This window comes from Dicentrarchus labrax, unplaced genomic scaffold (genome assembly GCF_905237075.1).
Source record: "Dicentrarchus labrax unplaced genomic scaffold, dlabrax2021, whole genome shotgun sequence".
Classification (NCBI taxonomy): domain Eukaryota; kingdom Metazoa; phylum Chordata; class Actinopteri; family Moronidae; genus Dicentrarchus; species Dicentrarchus labrax.
The window spans coordinates 23,591,995-23,605,571 of NW_026136704.1; the positions used below are offsets into that span (position 1 = coordinate 23,591,995).

At 38.0% G+C, this 13,577-nt stretch overlaps 1 protein-coding gene across 18 annotated transcripts in view; it reads left to right on the forward strand.

Annotated features, from left to right (window-relative positions):
* Positions 1 to 8,187: 8,187 nt before the first annotated feature.
* Positions 8,188 to 13,577, forward strand: part of ncam1b (neural cell adhesion molecule 1b) — a 70,137-nt gene continuing 64,747 nt past the window's right edge. For all 18 annotated transcript variants that reach the window (XM_051397419.1, XM_051397431.1, XM_051397420.1 and 15 more), the window contains exon 1: positions 8,188 to 8,491. In XM_051397419.1, the coding sequence (XP_051253379.1) occupies positions 8,440 to 8,491 (52 nt within the window). In that variant the 5' untranslated portion in view covers positions 8,188 to 8,439. The remainder of the gene's footprint in view (positions 8,492 to 13,577) is intronic.

Sequence of the window (13,577 nt, forward strand, 5' to 3'; positions counted from 1 at the left end):
ACATTGAAAAAAACACTTAAAGTAAGACTGAATGGACAAACACACTGAGCCCAGCTGTTATTTGTGTGCTCCTACTGGGCACTTAATAACACCAATAGTCCCAAAGTATAGGTAATAACACATACAGTGAAAATAACACATTTGTTTTTGTAGCACTTACATTCAGGGTGCACATTGAAGCAAAGCAATTACATTTGAGTTCAAATAAAAGGATTCTTCTATATTTCATGTCACTTGTTAGTGCATAGCTTATGTATTATTTTTGTTGATCTGTACTGTAGATGTAAAAGATTATCCTTCTGATCAATCGCACATTTCATGCATTTTTACTAGAACCTTCTTCGGTGTTTCAGTATTGCAGAGAGCATCTTGAAAGCAGTTTGATGACTGAGAGCAGTATTCTGCATAGCCCGGGGTTTGAAATGGGGTTTGAGTATGTTAGAGCCTTGTCATACATCTTGAGTGAAATCCAAAGTGACAGGCTTCTTGAAAGACCGAGGATCTGATGCGAACTGTCACTGCACATTACAGAAGATGGTGCATGCTGAGCTCGGTTTACAGGATGTTTGAGTAGTCTGCAGTGAAAGTCTTAAAATGAGCCTGTTACTCTAATTGTTAATACCCTTTATAAATAACGACAAGTGCATTTGAAGAGGAGGCTGTTTGCCTGTGTTTTGATGGATTTATAACACTAGCCAGCTCTTTGCCACCTGGTTAGATGAAACATCTGTGCTGAACTCATTTCAAGTCGTTATGAGATTGTAATTTAGGCATATTTCATGGCTCTCTTACAATAATTTGTCTGTTATTTTGGTGTGTAAATGAGGCATAGTGTGTGTGCGTATGTGTGTTGATTATGATGGAAATGTCTGTTTTTAGAGCATATCTCATTACTTTTAAGGCACTAAAAATAGAGTTAATTTTCATTTACTGATACTGTTATCTAATTTCATAAAAATTGTAGTGTTTTTTACAATTGTTTTCAACAATTTGGATTTGATTCAGGACATAAGTGATAGTCAAAAATTTAATGAAAATTGAGCTTTGAAACCACCTCAAGAGTGGGATTAGACAACTACTTTTATGTGATATTCTGTGGAGTACCAGTGATATATTAATGTAAACAGCCTCATGTACTACCGCTGCCAGTTTAGATTTAGCTAAATGTATCTGCACAGTGAGAAACCATAGACACAAGTGATGTGTGAAAAACAGTGCGAAAATATCACAAAATAAACACGGAAGAATTAGATGCAAATTGCTGAGGTGGGAGGGTGAGATTTTAAAAAATAATCAAGGGGAAACATTTGCCTAAAAACAACATAAGAAACAGAAAAAAAACACAAACCACACCAAAAATAATAAATATCACTGCAGTTGCATTGGCCAGTGTGCTAAGCCTCCCATCCAGCTGGAGTATTGGGTCAGAGTCAGACAGTCAGGTTGGGGCCAGACACCATGGGGACATGATGAATATCTATTATCCTCTATTTTCTAAATTACACCGCTTTTACAGTAGAAAAGTGATCAACATTAGTTCTCATTAATTCGTAATTGCATTTGTACACTGTCCATGCATGAATTATAAAAGCAATAAGAAAATATGTTGAGAGAAGCACATTTAAAGTAGAGATATGCTGCCCCCACATGTCAGAAAGACCACATTACATATAAAGGGTTGCTTAAGGATGTGTTGCCATCTTATCTAGGGCAACATTTCCATGCCTCAATGTTCTTGTATCCCTAGGTGGCAGCAGATATCCAACATATCTTTACAGCTGCATCTTTTTGGGGTAGTTTGACTCAGTTTGTATTTGCAATTTAATTCAAAACTGAAAAAGAACTTTGAAAGCTGAAATATTTAGATCAAATTCACAAATTAATTTATATGCCTTAGGACAGGGGTTCCCAACATGATTTTATGTGAAGGACTCCCACAATAGATGCACATTAGATGATGGACCCCCGATTTTAGAGGATTTTGTCTTAAGGGATCCCCTCTTAATGTTTTTTTAGGTTTCAAGATTGTAAAACTTTCGTAGTCAATAAATAATCAAACAAGGGTCACTATGAATAATAATCAATGAAAATAGCCTTTTTCTTCACTTAAAATTTCAAAAAAATGTGATAAAAGTTCAGATATTCTGTTCCTCCTTTTGCTGGGGAAACCTACAGCCCACTCAAGGACCCATGGTTGGACCCGAGACCACAGTTTGGAAACCACTGTCTTAGAACATATTACAGATGTACAGGGGATGGAAATAACACAACCACATACAATCTTAAGCAATAGAATACATAGATTTGTTAAGCACACATTGTTTAATTATGTTGAGACAAAGATGTTGATTCAACCCTAATTTGTGACGCTGCTGCAGTTTGAGGTTGTTCTTCTATTGGAATGAAGTTTTCATTCAGCAATTATAGTTCAGTCCTAAAATTGTGTTTGGTGCACTTTGCAGTTTGACTCCACCAGAAGAACATTTTTAATACTTTTCAATAACAAAAGTGTTAACAATGTCCATTCAGGGACTCACTTTCCAAACAGTTTTTGTTCAGAAATTTGCTTTTGACTTCTAATTCAATTGAATTCTTTGTGCAACTCAGTTGACTGTCATTATGTGGTGAGAGAATATTTTTCTTGCGTTCTGGGTTATGCTGATGAGGCAGAGGTGAAATGTTGTCACTGGTCTGGCCGTCTGGCACTGAACCATCAGTGGAACTAAGTCTTCTTTGTACTTGTTGATGATGAGCATTGCAATGACATCTGGCAATGACACCTCACGTCTACAGTGGTGACGCTTGAATGTATTGTGTAAATCATCTCAAAAGAATGACATCTTTATGATGTGGGAAGCTGTATGTCATTGGACACTGCATCCTCTCTTTCTGCTGTTACATAATGAATATGCATATGGCTGGAGTCTGTGCGTGTCTCTGTGTGTACTGATGTGTGTGGCTGTATGTGAGCTTAGTCAGACTCCTCCAGATCTCTGCCTACGCAGATTAATATCTGCAGTCCACAAAGGAGCCCTCTGTCCCTTGCAGGACAGACTCTCAGGACAATGAACCCACTGTCTAACAACACCATCTCCCACTCAAGCTAACTGATACGGACCCCTTAGTCCTGAGATCATAGGAAGCTCAGTCTTTCTGCACTAAAGGTGATAACTGAAGCTTTCTCAAAGCCTTTCACCGAGTCATTCATCTGGACTGCAGAACGCTGAATTAAGAGCTGCCAACAGTTTGGTCACCTGTGCCTCTACTTGTGACTTTTTGATTATGGTGGGCTACTTATAAGAATGTTTTGTCTTTATTTTATGAAAATGAATGCATCACATGTAGCGAAAGGCAGGGGCGGATCTAGATGGATGGCATGGGGTGTCAGCTGCCACACCAAAAAACTGTCTGGCTACATTAGGTGCCACCCAGTTTGGTGTCACATTAATATAGATTAGAAAAATAACATAACACAACACACAAAGTAACATTAACACATCTTTAATGATTTGTTATGGTTCAATAAAATAAAATAAAAAATAATTTTAAAGCAATGTATTGATTTCTAATGCCTCATTTAAATATTTCTATTCACTGCTTTACAAATATACCACAATATTGTAATATTTTTGAGTTCAAATATCTTCATTTCTGTGCTTTTTCCAAGCAAATATTGATATATGTGATTGTTTGCAATTATATCAGCATATATTTATGCCACCCCTTAAAGTCTCGATACCACCCTCTTGCCACCATGTGAATATTTCTCTAGATCAGCCGCTGGCAAAAGGTAACAGAAAGTGAGAAAGCTGGCTATACAATAGAGCTTGGTTCAGAAATCGACTGCTTTGTCAAACCATGATGCTGCATTTGTACCACCCTGCTGATCCACAATAATACCACAGTGTGTTTTTGTTTGGTTTTCTTTCGCCTGATTTAAAATCAATTATGTGATATACACTGCAACAGTGGGAGGAAGAGGTTCCTGGCAAAACAACACTAACCAGTCGTTATTGCTTCCCTGTTTTTCTTGTTAGCCCACTGATGTCCACTAAACATGCAGTATGCATTCCCCTCCCTTCAAAGTTAACCTCTACTTTTCTCCCATGACCCAGAAACCAATATTCATACCAGTACTGTATGTTGCTTTCTGTTACAGTAGTGGAGGAGGTAAGAGAAGCTATTTTAAAACCTCCCACAGTGGAGGATGTTCACATGTATCACCTCCAGGAAATATGCTAACAGTATGGTCAGAATAAACACATCAAATGATCGAGTTTGACTTAATTCACAGGTAGAAAAATACTCAGTAGTAGTAGTAATAGTAATTAACACTGAAAAAGTGGATGTAAATGTACTGCACGTGTGTATGTGCATGTAGGCGTGAGCTCAAGAGAGCATGCATGTGTGGACATGGCTCTAATGGGTGAAAGAGGATGAGAGGAGGCAGGAGAAAGAGAGGGAGATATACTTTACAGAGAGAGATAGAGAGCACAAAATAACTTCAGGCAGCCTGGTGGGTGATGAAACAAACGTTTGAAGTTTCAGAGGATTGTACATGTTTTTTAAATGACTGTATACTCACTGTAACTGAGGAGACTGAAACAAACAGAGATTAAATTTATCAGCATGTACAGTCTACCACTGCTACTACCACCACTATTACTGCTGTGACCGAACAGGAGAAGTAAAGCCAAATAGATCCTGGCAAAGTTTTGAAAGGGATTCTGGGTGATTTGAGTAGATGAAAGAGCATGTTATGTGTGCTTAACCACAAATGGACAGCATATTCTGTTTAACAAAAATGGAGTTGATGGCTCATGGGGTGATACATTAGTACAAATCTTCCTTTTTAGCAAAGTTTTTATGAAGAATATCAGGGTAAGTGGCCGTCAAAGCTATACTGCCACACGGGAGAGAAATAAAACTACCACAAAGTTAAAAACACAACTCTTTTAAAGGTCCAGTGTGTAACATTTAAGAGGATCTATTAGCAGAAATTGAATATATTATGTATAACTATATTTTCATCAGTGTAAGATCACCTGAAAATAACAGTTGTTGGGTTTTTGTTACCTCAGAGTTAGCCTTTTATATCTATAGAGACGCTGTGGATCGCCTTGCATGGAGGAAAAAAACAATCACTGGCTCTAGAAAGGGCCGTTCGTGTTTTTTGCATGTTCAACGGCCATCATACCCTTTTCACATTTGGAAGGGGAGGGTGAAGCAAGGGAGTCGCAATCTGCAACTACACAGCTCGATGCCATTAAATCTTTCACACTGGACCTTTAAACTGCTGGACAGATTTTGTCTGATGATATGATTTTGTCCGTTTTCTACAGACTAATTGAAAACGATGTCTCCAGTTAAGCCTCTATTAATTAACACCAAGGAATTTGGCTGTCGGGACCTGTGAGATTTAATAACCATAAATAATTACTTGAGCAGAAGGCTTTATAAATTTATCCTAATTTTTATTCTTTAAAAGAAACCACTTGAAATTTTTGGGGAAATTAAAATGTTATTGAGTGGCTACATAACTGAGATAAGCCAAAAATAAAAGCTACATCAGCTTTTCAACCTCAGCACACACTGAATAAAACACTACAGTATATTTCGGTGGGCATTTATATGTATGAGTCATCAGCTGAGTCATGCTTTTCATATCTGTGATGCTGAAGCACAAACGCCAGTCAAACCTCCCTTCTTTCCTCCCCCCACAGTACCATAAACCCCACAGGGTACCTCACTGCTCCCCTTCTTTCTCTAGTCACTTCTTTGTAGACGGGTGTTTAAAAGAGGCGTGTCTGTGAACATTTTTTGGGGTCACGCTCCCTGTGGTGGTATGTTTGGGGGGAATTGCTGTAGAAGGATGGGCTGCAGCAAATGTGCAAGATTTGACCACAATACATTTTTCAAACCAGCCCAAAAATTGATTTGAGTTTATTAAATTTTGGCCCATTGCATCTCTGTGCGGGCCGGCTGTGCAAATCAAAGGCAAACCACCCTCTCAGGGTGCCAAATGCTACGGTTCCTCCCTGCCGCGCAAGCAAACAGTATTTTCTGTTCTCTCAGGTACCATTCACTTTACAGCCTAAATAAAAGTGTGTTGCATAAGGCTCTCTTTGGTCATTGGTGGGGTTGAGGGGGGTCAGGGGTAGTAGTTGACTCACCACAGTGCTTTATAAAAGAATGAAGAGGCGATGACTGTGGTTTTTGTTTGTGCATTTTTTTCCATGCACAACTTCTCTATGCTGTATTTCAAATATAATGTTGGACTCTTTTACACTATTTGATAAAAGTGATAAATGGCATAAATCTGTAGATAAAATACATAATCTGTAGTTTATAAATGCTATAAACTAAAGATTAAACTGTATTACAGTTGATTGGTTATCTGTTAAGGTACTGGCAATGCATAAAACAGATAAATATTCAAGACATTAACTTAGCTTAGAAAAAGTTCTAACTGGTACCCCTGACAATTCATGATTGCAAAAGTATTTTTTTTCGTGAATCACATTTATCATTAAAGTTGTCATCAGGGCTGTAGCTTCCACTGAGGACACAGAGGTCACGTCCGAATATTTCTGGGAATGTGTGGGGTTTTAATTATCGAGTTTGGACTCTACAGCAACGAAGAAATTCCACGTCTGGTTTTGAGGGCTGAATCTCGTATTTTTCACACTCAACTTTGAAAAAATTTAAGTATTAAATTAAAACAAAATAGGGGGATTCAATTTACTCCACCAGAATTATATTCCTGGCAATCTGATGTGCATGTGCAAAAAAAAAACAAAAAACTGATTGGTGGGTTGCATGGGGGAATAAGGACTTCTTAAATCCTGCCTATGTGGCCTTGATTGGCGGCAGTTATACAACCACTTAATTAGGGATAAATAATTTACTAAAGCTTTATAGATCAGTTATAAACTTTTAATAAGAACACATTTTGATTGCCAGACTGTAAAAAATTGCTTTGGTTGTTTTTTTTATCCGTTCTATTAGTAATAATATAGTTCTAAATGTTCTTAATCCATTCATAGATGGCCCAGGGTTCAAATCCAACCTGCGGCCCTTTGCTGTGTGTCATCCCCTCTCTCTGCCCCCCTTTCCTGTCTGTCTTCAGCTGTCACTATAATAAAGGCAATAAAAGCCCCAAAAATATAATTAATAAAATGAATTAATTTGGTTCAATATTTGCTGCAGCACCTTTCCATTTCCAAGTGTGGTCCTACATTCTATGGATTTATTTCACAACATGGTGACTATAGGTTATTTTCATTATTCCGACAATTATTTTCTCAAACAATTAATTAATAATTTTGTCTATAAAATTGTGAGAATGTCTCTGACAATTTGCTAAAGTCTTAAAATTGCTTGTTTTGTCTGACCAACAGTCCAAAGACCAAAGATATTCAATTAACTAAAAGCAACAACATATCAGCATATATATGAAAAAATAATCTTTACCACCTACAACATTAATGTACATAGTAAGGCTTCAATAATCACAATACAATAATCAAATATGTTATTCTGAAATGGGCCATTCTGTATACTTTTAGTACTTCTAATTTTCAAGTATATTTTAATGCTACTACTTTTATACTTTTACTTAAGCGATATTTTGAATGTAGGACTTTATGTATTTCAGTATTTCTGTATTTCTACACAGTTGTATTGCTACTTTTACGTTAGTAGCCTAAAAGATACTTTTAGTACTTTAAGTACTTTTTCCACCATGGTTCCATTTATCGTATGCACAACAATTACAGTGAAGCAGTCATTCACAGCAAAATTCTTTGTTTTCAGGCTCCCTTTAACAATGCCCATTAAAAAATGTGTAAAAAGAAAATCACACAGAAATATATATATATATATTATATGTATGACAACCTGAAGCATAACATAAACAAATTTTTGTCACAGAAAACAGCTTTATATGAATATCTCTTGAGCTTAATGGGTCATTCTTTTTAATCTCTTTTATCTGCTTTAGCGTATTTTTGAAACACATATAATACTCCTAAGCATTGTGCTATGCTGTGTTTATTTTCTTTATTGTTATTATAGAGGGGGTTTCCCCAATGACACACTGGTTTCCATTGAAGCCCACGCACTATTTAACAGGAGGTCCTTCATTCAGCCCGTGCGGATTAATTCACGTGTGTGAGAAGGCTCGGCTTGTCAGTCAGACTTTGAACGGAGCACTGGCGCTCATCACTGCTAATCTCTGGCCATTAACGACGCTGCTGCTGCTGCTCACAGTTATCACCGACCAGCTCAGAAATCTATAGATTAGGATGAACAGTTGCTAAGATAGGGCAGGAAAAAAAACAAAAAAAAAAACCCCGAAGGACAACAACCGTAGCAGGACTGAGCGGAGATTAAACGTTAGCAACGCCGTTTAACGTTCACGTTACTCGGGGAGTTGCGATGGTCCAGTTAAGGGATATTTTTCTAGCCTTGCTTCTTGTGGGCTGTACAGGTAAGACTCTCTTATTTGTCAGTCACGCTCGCCTTTTTAAAAACAAGAATTGTTTGTGTTTCGCCCTGAATAAGCTACCCCTACCCTCTTAATAGTGGTCAGGACCGACGGCATCCACTCGCCTCCCGGTCGCCCCTCTCCCTCCGCCCGCAGGCGCTCTGTTTAGCAGGTGCAACGGTAACGGTACTGCGACTGCTGCTAATTAGCTTACTGGCGAGCTGGAGGATTTGTTGTGTTTAATTAAAGACAGCTTGCTGCTATTGTTGTTAACAGTGCCATTTTCTCTCTGTAGAAACATAACGCTGCTCTTTGCGTGAGCAAGCCTGTTCGCTGACTTTGCGTTATTGTACATTAAATAAAACATGGTGTTCATGTTTGAAGGGCAGGCTTAAAAAAAAAAAAAAAAAAAAATCCTATTAGTGTGAATGGGAATTTGGCTTGGAGATTGAATTATTTCTTTTACTGCATGTACAGTCGTGTTGGCTGTTGGTCTCAGCTTGGATGGGACGTGTTTGTTGTTGATGGGGAGTGATGCTGGGCTCCCTCTATTTGTACACACACATAAATGCACTCTCTCTCTCTCTCTCTCTCTCTCACTCACACTCACACTCACACACACAAACACACACACAAACACACACAGCCCTCTGGGTTGAGTCACGGTGTCTCTGTTAAAGGTACATTGTGCAAAAAATAAAACACGTGGCATGTCCAGAAGCACCTGTCAGTGTGTACAGGTGTGACGGCATTGGGAGGTTGTTATTGATAATAGATGCTTGCTGCATACAGTACATCAAGGTGTCTTTCAGGGACTGTGCAGGTTTATTTGGTCTCTCTGGCACATTGATGCACAGCAAGTACAGCTTCTATTCTGAATCATCTGTTATGTAATCTGATGCCACGATAAAGGCTTTGAAACGAGATCCTCTAAATTGGTAAAAAAAAAAAAGTGTTGTTATGTAAGTATAATTGAGGGAGTTTTGTGTCAAATTACATTTTTAATAGCCTTTACACGCCCATTTTTTAAATTAGAATCCGTAATTTGACATGTGAGGGGCTTATGGTTGGAGTAGTACTCTCAGCTACACTCAGGATCAGGGTTGTCGTGGGATAGCCTTTTAATCCTTTATGTACAATCCAATATGTGCAGGGGTGTTCCTCAGGCAGGAGAGGAAAACGCAGAGGGAGTGGAGCCCTCTCTCCATTGTAATGATAATGCAATTTCTCTTGGGTTTATTGGAACATTTTATGTAGGAATAAAAAAAAAAAAATCTGCAAGACCATTACGATTGGATTCAGTCATCTCCCGCCATAATTTAACATGAGCATATTCTAATCCATTTGACACATGCATGCTTTTTATTTTGTTGCATATCTACTATACCAATTATACTTAAACAGACCATGGTGTAATACAGCATAGTAAATTACACGCTGCATGTGAACATCCTGAGAAAACCTGTTAATTTAATGGAGGCATTAGATGAGATCTAAAAATTATAGAGAATAAATTGAGCAACCACTGCCTCTGAAATATCTTTATTTTCTTTGAGAGCCAACATCTTTTAAAGGCTTTTGCGTAGTTTGTAATCTTTTCAGAACATCTGAGGCTATAAGAAATGTGGACTATGGTTATATGACTACACTCCAAATGATGGATCTTGTTAATACAGTTATTAACCAAGGGGATATAATTCAGCCAGAGATAATAGATTTTTGAGGCTGATGTTTTTATTTAAGTATTAAAGAAATCTGATGATATCCATTTTTACATTAAAAAAAAAGAATAAACAAACATTTTAAGGATCTCTTAATGTGACTTGAGTATCTACTGAACAGAACATTTTATAGTATTAATAATAAACTTGTCAGACTTGGACAAACCATGTGATAGTGACACAGTTTCTAAATACCCCTTAGACATACCTTTTGACATTTCTGTACACCAGTTTCTTAATCAGCCAACCTACAATGTAATTAGGAAAGGAAGTAGTGCATTTGGGGCAGTTTGACTCATATAATCTACAATCATGTACAATAGAAAGCAGACAATGTGGTTATCTGATACACTCGAATATAGACAGATTCTTCATTTCACAATTGATCAGTCAGTCTCCAGTCAGTCCCTGAAACTAGAATTACAATGTTCCCTTAGTGAAGCTGTAATGTTTGCAATGCTCTGCACAAATATCAGAAGTAGTACTTTTATAAATGTCACTTTTGTAGGTGAATGTAAACCAAAGAAAAAGTTTATCTCTTAGTAGACGATTATGTGGCGCAGTTGCAGTATTTATGACTGAAGTGAGCTTGGAGAGGGATTAACCATCTTTCTCTTTCCTTTCCGCTCTGTCTTTGGCTGCATGCTCTATGGGCCTGTTGAGCCTCTTGACATAATTATTAATTGATCCCCCTCAAACTGATAACTGGAATGTGGAAGAATTTCAAGAGCGCATTTCTGACAGAAAATGAAAGATGGCCTCCAGAAATCAAAGTGAGAGCAATGAAGCAAAACTGGGCAAGATAAGAGATGAGTTCCAAATGTCCTCAACCTGTAGGATTGATGAAGGGATTGCGTCTCTGCATCTCACCATATGGCTCTCTGGAACAGTAAAATGTGGCGCTCCAGTCTACAGTGGGATTGTTGCACTCAGCCTGTGTTACATCATCCGTTAGATCACGTGGGAATGATGACGTAGCTCCATGCTGCTCCCTTTACAAAGCAAGATGGAAGCGCATTTGTGACTGCAGGCCGACTTCTAAGCGCTCCAGACTTCTTCACGTGTGACTTAGCTTCATGAAGATGGAAATCAACGCTGCCAAAAGCAATGGCTGCCAGTCCAACAGCTCCAACTTGATAAAGCGATCATTTCAGAATAGTCTGTGCACATCGTGTACTGGCAGCAGTTTTTTTCCATATTTAGAATTTAGGGAGGTCCAACCAAAATAGATTTCCCTCCCCACATAAAAGACACAGCAATGTTGCGTCCTCTTCATACGCGTGCGTGACCGCAGCCAATCAGTGTACACAACTACAAAGCTTGATTTAGTGCAAAGACCCTTACAGTTTGTCCCTAATGAGACCATTAATATCTGGGGTCAGCGTGGTCATACCTTGCAGAGAGGCCGCAGTGGAAATGCATATGATTAGGGCTGTTACAAATTTTTTATTTTTCTTAGTGATTAGTGTCTTTATTTTGTTCGATTAGTTGATCGATCATTTCGTTGATCAGTCTCTGAAATGACTGAAAATGCCTGCCACCACTTCTCTTTGCACACAATGATTTCTTCAATTAATTAGCAGCAGTGATATCAAACAGATAAAACAAAGGCAAAACAAGAAAATGTTTGGCAGTTTTGCTTGATAAGTAACTCAAAATATTTACTGAGGATCAACATTATTATCAATTCAGTTTAATTATATTTCTGTCCATCACTTCATCCTACACGTATGCTACATATACATAGCTTGGGCTCAGCTAAAGTCTCCTGTATTAGACCAGTAATGCAAAACATATTTCAGTGTTTGATTAAAACCAATGTTTGCTGGTGTTGGAACCAGTAGTGATGTCTTATAAACAGTAATGGTGCTGTCAAGTGTATTTGCAGACTTTAAGTGTCAAACAGTAGTCTGTAAAATCGTTCTGAAGTCAGACAGACACAGAGAAAGGTCCATTAGGGAGATCCAGCAAAGAATGGTAAAGGCCTGGTGTGTCTTTTCACCTCCATTTTCTGTGATTTTTGTTTTGTCTTATCAAATAACTAAACCCGCCAAGAACAGAGTAGCTTCTGACAGGCCACTGCTAAGCTTTAGGGGATGTTTATTGAACCAGAATTTGTTTCAGAATGGAGCTGATGATAGAAAAAGACAACTTCTGAAATGGGAGACAATTTCTGGGATACAACTGTCAGCCATGCATGTTTTGGGTATTGTATCTATTCGGACTTGTAATTTCAAGAAATTCATATGTAACCGTGAACAGTCGTTGAAATAACCATTCCCTAAAAGTCAGACTCTGGCATCAGTTTTAAAGCTTCCATATCTCTTGCACATCTTTTTATTTTTTTAAATCTCACAGATGCTAAGGTTTTTATCCAGTATTAGGAAGCAGACGCAAGAGAGAGGCTGTGATTTTGTTCCAGTGAGGACTACTTGACTCTTTAGTGATGGGGAGTGGATCAGACAGATCCAGGTCTGAGAGAGTTGAGTGGAGATGCATTGCCTAAGGACGCAAAAAAGATGACATTACACGTGCACGTGACCCCATGAAGCACTGTGGGAGGAACATAAACATCCTTTCCTAAGGGTTTGCTCACAGAAGAGGCACAGGCTGTAGGTTTAGTAGTTGTTTTTCAGTGACTACAGTCTGTGGTGGTAGCATCCTTACAGTATGTCCTGTGAGGGTTGAGTTATTATATTAGAGATTAATATTAATCAGCTTTAATTTAAGTACAAAACAAGTTAAACATAGCACTGAACAGAGAGGCCTGGGAGATGAGCTTGATGTGTATCTTGTACTGAAAACTTGCTTTTTAGCTGAAAGTTTGCAATCCTATTAACGTCATACAACAGTACGAACATGCTAAGATCTCAGAGCTATCAGGAAATTAGAACAGTGTGTCCTTGTCATTCATCAAATAATAAGAAAAAAAAGAGGCCAGCACTGTGAGCAAAGGATCCCTGTGGATAAGTAACCCTAGATTGGCAAACCTTTAGGCATTATGGCTTCTGTCCTCTTTTGAAGCATTTCCTCTGTGGGACAAAAGGAACCTATGACAGGGTGTTACAGACTTTGTCAATGTTTTTGTAAAGTTCTAATTATCTGCTAGGTATAGGCGAGACTACTTGACACACTGATTGTACATCTTAAGCACTCAAGTAATGCTTTTAGCAGGAAATGTGTATAATTATTGTTGATGAATAGCTGAGTTTATCTTTGATTTAAAAATAATTGGTCTATAGTTGAAGCTACAATATCCTCTTGATAATGGTGAAAAACCCCGAGCCATTTCCAATGCGGCTATTTTCTTTTTGATTTTCATTTTCCCTGACCAGTTACCTTCAGCTATTTAAATGCTTGGTGCACTT